Source organism: Heterocephalus glaber, unplaced genomic scaffold (assembly GCF_053883595.1).
Source record: "Heterocephalus glaber isolate CG9 unplaced genomic scaffold, H.glaber_assembly_v1.0 deba00000937, whole genome shotgun sequence".
Classification (NCBI taxonomy): Eukaryota; Metazoa; Chordata; class Mammalia; order Rodentia; family Bathyergidae; genus Heterocephalus; species Heterocephalus glaber.
In genome coordinates this window covers 11,777-23,852 of record NW_028258173.1, presented here as the reverse complement: position 1 = coordinate 23,852, position 12,076 = coordinate 11,777, and the positions used below count along the sequence as shown (strand labels likewise).

Sequence of the window (12,076 nt, the reverse complement as noted above, 5' to 3'; positions counted from 1 at the left end):
AAATATTCCCTTGGACTCCAGATGCTAATGTGGATGTGAAAGCAGCTGAAAGCCTTGCTCTTAGGAAGACTCTGAGTGGTCATTTCTCACTGACTGTGCCTATCATTGCTCACACTGCACTGAAGCCATATAAAAATTTGGGATCTGAAGAGAAGGTGCATAAATGTAATCAACATGGAAGAAATGCCAGTGATTTCCAGTCCTTTCAGAAGCATGCAAGGGCAAAGGATAGAGAGAAACCCTGTGAACGTGATCGATGTGGGAAATCCTACTCTGATCTTACTGAAAGAACTCACCTTAGAGAGAAGGGCTTTGTATGGAAGAAAAATTTGAAAGCCTGCAGCACACAGAATAATGTTCAGATCCATGAAAGAAATCACAGTGGGGAGAAACCCTATGTATGTAAGAAATGTGGGAAAGCTTTCAGCACACGTGGTGCTTGTCAAAGACATGAAAGAATTCACACTGGGGAGAAACCCTATGTATGTAATCAATGTCAGAAAGCTTTCAACACACGTGGTGCTTGTCAAAGACATGAAAGAATTCATAGTGGGGAGAAACCCTATGTATGTAAGCAGTGTGGGAAATCTTTCAGCACACACAGTGCTTGTCAAACACATGAAAGAGCTCACAGTGGGGAGAAACCCTATGTATGTAAGCAATGTGGGAAAAGTTTCAGCACACACAGTGCTTGTCAAACCCATGAAAGAGTTCACACTGGGGAGAAACCCTATGTATGTACGCAATGTGGGAAAGCTTTCAGCACACAAGGATCTTGTCAAACCCATGAAAGAGTTCACACTGGGGAGAAACCTTATGTATGTAGGCAATGTGGGAAAGCTTTCAGAACACGTGGTGCTTGTCAAAGACATGAAAAAATTCATGCTCAGGAGAAACCTTATGTATGTAAGCAGTGTGAGAAATGTTTTAGCACACATGGTGCTTGTCAAATACATGAAAGACTTCACACTGGGGAGAAACCCCATGTGTGTAATCAATGTGGGAAAGCTTTCAGCACACGTGGTGCTTGTCAAAGACATGAAAGACTTCACACTGGGGAGAAACCCTATGTATGTAAGCAATGTGGGAAAGCTTTCAGCACACGTTGTGATTGTCAAAGTCATGAAAGAATTCACAGTGGGGAGAAACCCTATGTATGTAAGCAGTGTGGAAAAGCTTTCAGCACACACAGGTATTGTAAAATACATGAAAGAATTCACAGTGGGGAGAAACCCTATGTATGTAAGCAATGTGGGAAAGCATTCAGCACACAGATTTATTGTCAAAGACATGAAAGAATTCACACTGGGCAGAAACCCTATGTATGTAAGTACTGTGGGAAAGCATTCAGCACACACAGTTATTGCAAAATACATGAAAGAATTCACAGTGGGGAGAAACCCTATGTATGTAAGCAATGTGTGAAAGCTTTCACCACATGTAGAGCTCGTCAAATACATGAGAGAACTCACAGTGGGGAGAAACCCTATGTATGTAAGCAATGTGGAGAAGCTTTTACCACATGTAGAGCTTGTCAAATACATGAAAGAGCTCACATTGCAGAGAAACCCTATGTATGTAAGCAATGTGGGAAAGCTTTCAGCAATCATAGTGCTTGTCAAAGCCATGAAAGAGTTCACACTGGGGAGAAACCCTATGTTTGTAAGTCATGTGGGAAAGCAGTACACACAGTTACGGTATAATACATGAAAAGCATTCACACTGGGGAGAAACCATGTTTATGTAAGCACTGTGGAAAAGCCTTCAGTACACCTGGTGTTGTCAAGGAGATGAAAGAAATTACACTGTGGAGACACACTGTGTAAACAATGTGGGAAAACTTTCAGCACACATGCTTGTCAAAGACATGAAAGAATTCACACTGAGGATTAAACTGTATGTAAGTCATGTGGGAAAGCTTTCAGCAGGCTCAGTGAATGTAAAATACATGAAAGGATCCACACTGGGTTGTAGGGGACAGGGGAAGGGGACGTTACCAGAACCTCTGCAGTTAGTCCTGGTCTCCTGCGAGCCACGGCAGCACACGGCGAATTACAGGAAAGGTAGAAAAATGAGACCGAGAAGAAGCTGAGCTTTGGGTCTGATCAGTGTTGCTCTGGGCAGCAAAGACAAAATCCCCCAGCTTACCACACCTTTTATTCAGTACATCGGGAGAAACAAATGTAACAGATGACTTGCAGAGAGTTCAATAGTTCACATTGGGATAAACAAGGTGTAACGGAAGGCTTGCAGAGAGTTCAGTACATCTCCGGCAAACAAGATGTTAATCAGTCCAAGAACAATGAGGAACTGAGCAGATGTTTGTTCTCCCAGGATGTTTCTTGTCCTGGAGAATCACAGCATTACTGGATCACTGAAGTCTCAGTTGTGACCGGAGGCCAAACTGGAGTTACTCTGTAGCTGGGCTGTAGGCAAGAGAACTAGGCTAACCAAATGATTTTTCCCTAGAATTATGTAGCATTGCTCCCAACACTGGGTATTAATCCTATGAAAGCAATGTGTAAATCCTCAGTACAGATGACTGTCAAGTATATGGAAGAACTCACAAGGTAGAAACCTATGTAATAAGTAATTGGGAATGATGCCATACACATTTTTAAATACATGAAAAATACCACTGGGGAGAAACTTTTATGTATGTAAGCCTATTTTGAAAATTCTTTGAAAATTTGTCATGTAATGGAGACCTGTAAAAATAATACATTAAGTTTGATGTCAATATTTCTTCACAAATTTTCCAGGAAATACAAATCCCAGGTGGAGCTGTGCAAATGTACATATGTTGTGTGGCTTTAAGTAAATCATTTATACATATCTAGATCATGTATCTATAAGGTTTCATGTAAAAATAGTGAGTTGGCATAATTTTATATTGTTTGTGCTTAATCTATAGTGTCGTAATGAAACATGGGGACCTGAAATATACCTTTTACTCAAGAATGGACCTAGAGTGGGTGATGTTCTGGGGGACTCACAGTGGTTTCTGGCCATAAGTGGACGTGTCCTAGACTCGGTTCCTCCAAGTGTCTGTGTTTATGCCCGGGGAGACCTGCCCTGGACTCCCTCTCATCTCATGGCCTGAGGTCTCTGGGTCTGGTGAGACCTGTCCTGGGCTGCCCATGAGGCCTGCGGGGCCCCTGGCGATTGGCCTGAAGCTTGGGGACTGAGTCATCCATTCTCTCATTTGTTCCCAAGTGCTTTCCCTGTGTGGGTCCCCAGGCTGCGACCTCAAGGCCAAGGCTAGGACAGTCACAGAGGGCTTGGGGTGGGGTCAGCTTTCCTCTACACCGAGGGACGGAGGACCACACAAGACACGACGCTGTCTCAGAGAGGCAGGGTGGAAGAAAAGCCCGGGCCTCTGACTCTGCTGCTCACTCATCTCTCCCCAGCACCACCTCCCCCACTTTGGAAACCTGGTCCGAATGGCACCACCCACCGGACATTCCCCAAATCAAGATCAAAAAGGCCGGCTGGCAAGTGAACTCACCTGGAGCAGACATGGAGCCTCCCTTGTGCCTTCCCCTTGCTCAGGTGGACTATCTAGAGCCCCACGAGGCCGAAACAGATGGTGAGGGCCACAGCAGTCCGGAAGGCTTTCATGGCTTTTGGTTGGGCATTGGAATCCCCTAAATGGCCAGGATGTCTTTTCTATGCTCCGCAGGGAACTGACAAGTGACTAACACTGCTGAGCTTTCCTCCTTCTAGCTCCAGCTCCATGTCCAGAACACCATGGGCCTGCTCTGCAGCCAGAGTCAGCACCAGAGAAAGAGCCTCCTCTGGAGACAGGAGAGAAGCAGAAGCCAGCTCCACAGCACTCCTGCCTCTCTGCTGCCGCTGACGAGGACAGGTCCTTGCAGAAGGTGCTCTTAGCCTTCTCTCCCAAGCTGCTGGCAGAGCAGCTGACCTTGATGGATGTGGTGAGCAGCTGAGCTCTGTGGGGTGGGCTGCGGTGGGGGACACCCATCCTTCTCGCACTGATCTCAGGCCTGACATTCCCAGTTTACCAGATCAAAGTTCCTTCTACCAACTGCATCACCTATACTTGTCTCTCAGCCCCAAGCCACTCCTGTCCTTGGGTGGAGGTCGACAGTAGAGACAGGGCACTCACATGCCCGCTTCACACAGTGACTGTGATGTCAACTGAGATTGAACAATTGGGAAACAGGTTGGGGAGTCAGACCAACTGGCCGAGGAGTGTGTGCACTGAGGTGCAGGCAGGAGCATGTGTCACCTTGCCATCATCCCAGGAGACCTGGCCAGCCTTATCACTTTGTAGGCATTTGAGATTCATGGGTTCTACAGCACACACCCACACAGAGCCCCCAGTCCTAGCTGTCCCAGGAAATGTGCCACTGACCTGGGCAAAGGAGCAGAGGGCAGGTGAAGTTGGAAAGAAGACAATACCTCAGAATGAGCGGGACTGAGATGTCTCCTCGTGCTGGAGATTTGGGAGGATGGGCATGGGGAAAATGCCACTGATTTTCATGTCAGTGCTAGGTCCTAGGTCATAAGTTGGACATCACTAGTGGGCAGTGGAGGAAAACCGGCTATTTGCAGAAGTCTCTGTCCATATCTGCAGCTTCCTGATCTCTAGCTCAGGCCACGGCCACCTGCCTGTGGATGGCTGAAGCCATTGACTCTCTGGGGTGGGTTCTGCCCATGGGATGCTGTCTTCCTCCACGGGAGCTGTTCAAGAATGTGGTGCTCTGGGACTGCCTGGGCTCCATCTGGACCCGGAGAAACAAAAAGGGCAAAGAACCTCTGGCGCCCACTGCTCGGGCCACTATCACACATTTTAATCACATGGCCAAGTGCACGATCACCTCCTGCTTTGGGGGTCCCAGCACGAGGGCTGGAGACAGGGCCAGGGTGGTGGAGCACTGGATCCAGGTGGCCAAGCTAAGTGGTAAGAGGGTGCTGGCAATTTCCTCTGGACATCTACAATCTGCCTCTTTTCCTCTGTCAGCTCTTGGGATTCTAGGCTCTTTTCTAAGATGTTCCATGATCCCTAGTGCCTCCTTGTCATGGGGACCCTGACCTCGACTCATAGGTCATGTGGTGTGGTGGGTGCTGTCATGTGATCTAAGCTTGAGTTTCCCTAAAATCCTCCTCCCTGAAAGATAGCCTATTTAATAAATGGCGCTGGAACAACTGGATTTCAACCTGCCAAAGATTCAAACTAGACCCATACCTATCACCATGCACTAAACTAGCCCCAGCTCTGGGCTCGCTGGTGTCCACACTCGCTTGGTCGTGAGGCAGAAAGGGGCTCCTCCGCAGGTGGGACTCAGTGCTTCCTGGGGCCCGGCCAGGCTGGGCTGGAACCACCCACACAGCCTGGAACCCAGCACCTCAGGCACCACAGTCACCGCACGGGCTTGGGCGCCCCCTGCTGGCCGCGTGGGCTCGCTGCGTGCTCTGCCCTTCGGCACCCAGGGGAGCGAGGAGCTTCTGGGGCGCAGAAGCCCAGCAGAGGTGGCCCCCCTACAGGCCTCCTCCCAGACCAGGACAGCGGGGACACTGCCACGCAGAGGACCGTGTGGAAGCCAGGAGAGCGCCTCAGAGCACGGGCGAACAGGAAGGGAGGAAGCCGGGACCAGCGCAGCCCAGAATTCACTCTCCCTGTCAGCTCAGCACAGCCACCGGGGTCCCTGAGAGGCCTTGGGGACAAGGAAGGAAGCGCCTGTCGCAGGACGCGGAAGGCCCCAGGCCACAGGAAGGCAGAGCACCAGGGCGGCGAACAGCTCACTTGAGACCCCCCTCTCCCTGTGCCACTGTGGAGCTCAGCTCAGGCGCCCAGCGGAGCCCTCAGGGCAATGATCCCAGCGGGGCGTCACTGTGGCCCCAGGAACAAACCATCAGATAACCGGGAAAGGGCAGGGTCCTCCTATGCAGAGGAGTAAGGAGTGCTTGTTGGAGATGCTCTGCCCTCTGGGGAGCCTAGGTCCCCACCCTCGCTCTGAGCTGTGCCAGGCTAGCATTCTCTCAGTTTTCCTGGAAGCTAAACCTCTTCCAAACAAAAGTTAATCAAGAAATTTAAAGACCTAAATTTAACAAGCCAAAGTTCAGGGTGTGATATCTAAGGTCACTAGGGAAAAACCAGAAACCAGATACATCACTCCTAACTGCAAGAGAAAAGGAAAAGTCCGGTGTGGTGGTGCTTCCCAGCAATCTCAGATCTCGGACACTGAGCAAGACCTACACACTCTCTCTCTCTCTGAAAAAGAAACAGTGAGATGAATTACTTCTGAAGAAATAACGAAAAGCTTCAAGCCTACTTAGAGGAAGCAAGACAGAGAGGAAGACAGAATAAGGTGGTAGAAGTAAGCACGAATATACGAACATATTCTCTTTATGCTATGCATCCTCATACAATATTGGCAGAGCTGGGGCCCCTGGCAACCTCAGCGCGTGATCTCAGCGCAGGGCTCTGCTGCCCTCCGGTGGCCGCTCGGTGTCACTGCACGCCCCGCCTGCTCTGGCCCCAGGAGGAGAGAGCTCCAGCTTGGGAAGCTGACCTGCAGGGATGCGCGCCCCTCCTCCTGCCCCCAAGGTCGCCCTCCCATCCCTCTCCCTTGGGGACAGTTTAGAGCTACCTGTCCGCAGAGCCTCACGCACTCACAAGTCGCCTCTGGGAGGTGATTGCCTCGTGGGCGTGGTACACCTGGGTTGTCAGGAGGCGGGATCTGGGCTGAGAGAAATTGCCTGGTTCAGGGCCTGGAAGCCTTCATCTCGCTGCCTCTGCTCCCTGGACTCTGCTTTCTGTCTGCCAGGCCCCTCTGCCATGCCATGCTGCCTTCGAGCTGCTGACTAGGGACTGAAACCTCTACCAAGTGCGAGCCGAGATAAACCTCTCCTCGGTTAACTTGTGTGTGTCCGGTATCGTGTCTCGGTGACCAAGTCACTCCCCTCGAGGTCCTGCCCTTGACACCTGCATGGCATGTGAGTGACACCTCTCGGGGGCAGGTCCAACCTTGGCTCTTGGGGAGGTTCTGGAGATGTGGTGGGGCAGTCCCCGGTGAGTCCTGGATGGGTCTAGGCTCCTGCCCCAGGTGTGTGGTCAAAAACAGTAGGGTGTGTGGGTGCAGGAGTGGCTCTGCCTGTGTCCGACGCTCTCAACAAGGCCCCGGCAGCTTCCCGGCCGCACCTGTGCCCACCTCAGCCTGAGGGTGTGGGCCCACCTGAGCCACACTAGAGCTCCTGACCTGGCAAGACCCGTGGGGTCCTGATCCTTCCACGAGCTCTAGAAAGGCTCGGTCGGTCTCTGGGAGGGCCTGACTCCCCTGCTGCTCAGCCACCACACAGCGCCCAGTCATGTCGTGTCCTCGTGGGATTTCTTCCCCAGCTAGCAAGTGCGGTCCATTGTGACCTCACTTGTGTGTAGGCCTGTCTTAGTCTGCAAGCTGCAGTCCTTCTGCCCCAAGACCTCTGCTGCTTTGCTGATCTCAAGACACTGACAATATTGCTTGCTGTCTGCTCAGGGCCTGGTCGTCTCCATGGCAAAAGTCTTTGGCCATTCATACCCGTCCGTTGCCTCGGCCTTTCTCTTCCGCCATGGCAAGTGTCCTAGCAGAGGTTCTTCAGCCTTAGTAAGCCCACTTTAGCTTGCTCCTTTTCTTCCTCATAGGCACAACAGGCATTGGGCTCTCCCATCCCAACAGCAGCATATGCATCCTTTTCAACTGGAATAAATTTTAAAGTGATTTTTTAAATAGTGTCACCCATAATTCATTCTTCTCTTATGGCTGAATTTGGGACCCATATCATTTAACCATATTTCAGGCTAAAAGTAAGAAATAAATTTGAAAGCCTTAAGCAACAAAAAGCTGGTTTGTTCATTTCTGACATCTGACTTCAGGAAGGATTAAAAAACTTCCAGCATTCACTGTGTTGTTCTCCTTCCTCAGACCTGGCTCCACTTCTGGGTTCTTTGACATACCTTCTCTTATCTATTCCAGACTTCCCTTGGACCGTAGCAGCTCTCAGATGATTTCCCCAGATGAGAAGATATGTATTTACATCATTTCAAATAACATTCTTCACATTTGTTCTGATTGGCCTTTTGTAAATTATTTATTCATAACCAACCTGCATAACCCTGGAAATAACTGTTCTTATTTGGTTAAATCTGAAAAAATCCACTTCTGAAAGTACAGATTGGAGGTCTTGGGTTGAAGGTGGAGGTGTTTTCCCAAAAGAAGCTGGGATGTTCCTACAACTATGCATGACAAAAGTGTCTGTTACAGGTTTCCAACTGTCCCTGGGCATAAATGTACACATCCCATCCTCTTCCTTAGAAAATATGTTGCCTAAATCCTCACCCAATACAGTCCCTTATACTGTTAAATTATTAATGTAGAAGAGGTGTCTTATTTGGGAGATGTTTCTGAGAATCTCTAGGACCTCTTGGCTACATATGGACAAGGAGTAATTAAAGACCCCTGAGGTTTCTAGCTGGAGGTTCTGGGTGGGTAGTAAGACTGCCAACTGGGAGAGGGAATTTAATAAGAACAAGGCAGGTGTAAAGTTAAAGAGATTGCTATTTGACATGCTGTAATAAAAGACCCTATGGAGATTCCATGGGGAACAGGAACCAAAAAAAATGCCCTTAACTGCAATGGGGGAAAAGGTATCTATCTTTATAGTGGAGAAAGCTGGAAGACACCACCTCAACCCAATGATTAGTCAACACCAAGTCCTATGACATGCCTTCTGAGACAACACAGCCACAGGGATGCAAACCTTATCATGTATGAACTTCTACCACCAATTCATAACCTGATTTTGAGATATCAGGAGATAGCACAGAATAGATGGACACATTATACAAAACAACCATGCTGTCTTCTTAAAAAATATCAATGCCAGACCTGGGGATTTAGCTCAGTGGTAGAGCACTGGCCTAGCATGGAGGAAGCTCTGGGTTGGATCCCAAATACTACAAAACAACCTCAAAATGTGAATGTCATTAAAGACAAACTGAAAAACTGATTATGGCAGCACAACTCATAAGAGAGAAATCTTCTAAGCAGCCTTTATGTCCATCAAGGTATGAATGGATATAGAAAATATGGTCTTTACACAAGTGGGGTATTATTACTATGTCATATAGAAGGATTATCTTGAAGGAAACTTGGTAGGAAATTTGTAGGAGAATAGATGCACCTTGAGACCATAATGTTAAGTGAAATAAATCAGACACACAAGCTTAAATATGACATGGTTTCTCTTATATAAGAAACCCAAAATATAAATAAAGAGGAAAATAAAATAAAAATCAGAGAGATAGATCTTTTGCAAAAGGGAAGGGGACCAAGAGATGAATGGAGGAGAAAAAGGATGAAGGGAAAGGAATGGAAAAAGAATTAAGATGTGTTATGCACATGTACCAACTCCCCAAGAGGAATTCAATCATTATATACTGCAATGATGTACTAATAAAACTTAATAAAGAAAAATGAAAAATGACACCATAGCAAATTGCAGTGTGTGGTCCTGGGTGGGGTCTTGGATCAGGTAGATAAACTGCCATAAAAAATCCCCACTATTGAATTTCTCTTACAGCCTAGTTGAACTTGTAGGACTCTACGCGTTGATGTCAAGGCATTTATTTGCGCCTCCTTCAGTACTACTTCCTGCACATGCGCACTCTTTGGTACCTGCGCAACAATGGGCGTGCGTCGTAAGAACATCCGGGCGTCACAGGTGTCGTAAGAACATCCGGGCACTTCCCAACTGGTGTGCACTTGGCGACCGTTAGCAGTACCTTCCCGTGCGGCTGCGGTGTCGGACTGTGGCGGTGGAATCTCAGTCTTGTGAGAGGTTTCTAAAACTGACGTATGTAAAAAATGTGATTGAGGCCCAGTCCTCCAGACCCCTCTGTACTGAACAAGCTTTGTGGGCTTTGCCTCCTCACTTTTCTGTTCGTTCGTTTGGTTTGGCTGTAGGTTGGAAGGGAGGGAAGTGCCAGCTGCCATGGCGAACCGCTCTCCAGGTGGGGTAGCTTTCCGCAGACATGAGGGGCTGGCTGTACTGGGATGGTTCAGACTCAGAGCGGGGGAGGTTTCCCCCAAGACCATGTCCTAGCAGGCTTAGAAAAAGCAGGTAGAGCCACAGAGTAGACATCCAGTGTATGGGTTATTGGCATGTTTAAAAGATTCCAGAAGAAACGGAAGTTTTTTTAAAGTTGAGGGAAAACATTAAATGGTCGGTTTGAAAAAGCCCTAGCCAAAGTAAAACTGACAAATCTATCCAGGACCAGGGTATAAGCAACCAATGTTTTAAATTTCGAAGGTAGGGGCCAGGGGTAAGCGCAATGGTGCCGCACCTGCCTGGAAAGCGCAAGGTCCTGAGTTCAATTCTTGGTACCAAAAAAAAAAAAAAAAAAGTCAATGGTAAAAAATGTCAAAGGTTCTCGGAAAGAATAAAAAAATTCAAAAGAAAAAATTATATAAGGCTTTGGTTGAGTGTCACAGGGTAGAGAACTCACAAGTCTCTCACTGTGCATGTGTGTGTAATAGTGTGTAATATTTTTAAGGGGAAACCAATAATTATCAAGTCATGTATGAAAGCCTCAATTATACAAGAGATAAGAAACTCCCTCCCTCTGATAAAATTAACTCATAGATGTACTACAAATATCTGAAAGATTAATAAAAATTTTTGAAGTAGCAATGCATGGTAGAAGTCCTGATGGTGAGGATAACATTTAAATTAGAATGTAAGTCCAAAACAACTATTTTAAATGTTTTAAAAGCACTACAAACAATAAAACCCAGCAGTTTGTCATACTAATAAATGTCTGGAAGTGCACAGGCACCACTTTGAGTACCTCTTGTAATGGTAGAGGCCAAAGGTAACTTACATTAATCTCATGATGTCTCAATAAATTGAGTATTAAAATATTTATATGTTCTTTTTCTGATGTATACATATTTTTTGGTGGACTATATGTGAAAACATCATGTTGTACACTTTAAATATGTATAATACAAACATGAATGTTTCTAAGAACTTTTACTTGTGATTGAAACATTTTAATTATATGAAAGACATTTAAAAATACACACGTATATGCAATTCCAGGATCTCAGTGACATAATTTTTCATTTGTTTGAAATCTTTTAATATTTTTATCCATATGAACATATTGCTAAGTTGATAAAACTATATTTTATGCACTTATACATTTTACAGATTTTGTAAAAATAATTTGGAACTATGCCTCCTTTTTCACTGTTTTGTAGAATTTTTAAGAGCTGTGTTACATCCACTGTATTTGTATATTACATGTTTTATTTATCCATTTTCTTATTACTAGATGCCAGTGCTATTTTTTAAAATTATAAATAACTCTGCTTTATGCCACACAGAGGGGTGCCTATAATCCTAGAATCAAGAGGCTGAGACAGGAGGATTTTGGAGAGTGCAGCGCCAGTCTGAGCAACATAGTAAGTATAAGGCCATTTTAGATTACATCACAAGATCCTATCTCAAAAAACAAAGCAAAGAGGACCAGGGATTTAGCTCAGTGGTTTTGCCACCTGCTGTGCAAGCACAAGGACCTGAGTTCAATCCCTGGTACCAAAACAAAACAAAACAAAACCAATCCAACTTCCCAGGTTAATTTGGGCCAGGGATTTAGCTCAGTGGTTTTGCCACCTGCTACACAAGCACAAGGACCTGAGTTTGATCACTGGTACCAAAAAAAAAAAAAAGCAAAGAAACAAAAGCTAAGTCTGCTTTGAGTATATTTTTGTATATGGATTTTTCCCCTTTAAAATTTTCATACTTCTTTTATTCCAAGTTATACATATTCTTTTATTGTGTATCAAGTAATATTTTAGTATATTTGGTTTTTCCTTTTTAAACATTATTGAATTGATATTAAATTTTAAAGTTGAAACTTAGAATTGGAGAAATAGAGTAATCCTAAATATAAATTTGGAATAGGGGGTTTACTAAGTCAAACAAGTTTATGACACTTGATAAGTATATTCAAAATGTTACCTCAAAATGTTTTGCCAGTAACATCAGCATGGGTGTGTGCTGCAGT

The 12,076-nt window shown here is 46.1% G+C and overlaps 1 protein-coding gene and 1 long non-coding RNA gene across 2 annotated transcripts; both read left to right on the top strand.

Annotated features, from left to right (window-relative positions):
- The first annotated feature begins 366 nt into the window (after window positions 1–366).
- Window positions 367–2,961, top strand: LOC147828718 (uncharacterized). Its single transcript, XM_087208227.1, has one exon. It carries the CDS (start codon window positions 367–369, stop codon window positions 1,423–1,425), a length of 1,059 nt encoding a protein of 352 aa, XP_087064353.1. The 3' UTR covers window positions 1,426–2,961.
- Window positions 2,962–7,733: 4,772 nt separating this feature from the next.
- On the top strand, window positions 7,734–11,481 carry LOC147828717 (uncharacterized). The gene is made up of 2 exons (XR_015450159.1): window positions 7,734–9,858; window positions 11,394–11,481. It is a non-coding gene; the product is annotated as an uncharacterized LOC147828717 (long non-coding RNA).
- The last annotated feature ends 595 nt before the right edge of the window (window positions 11,482–12,076 follow it).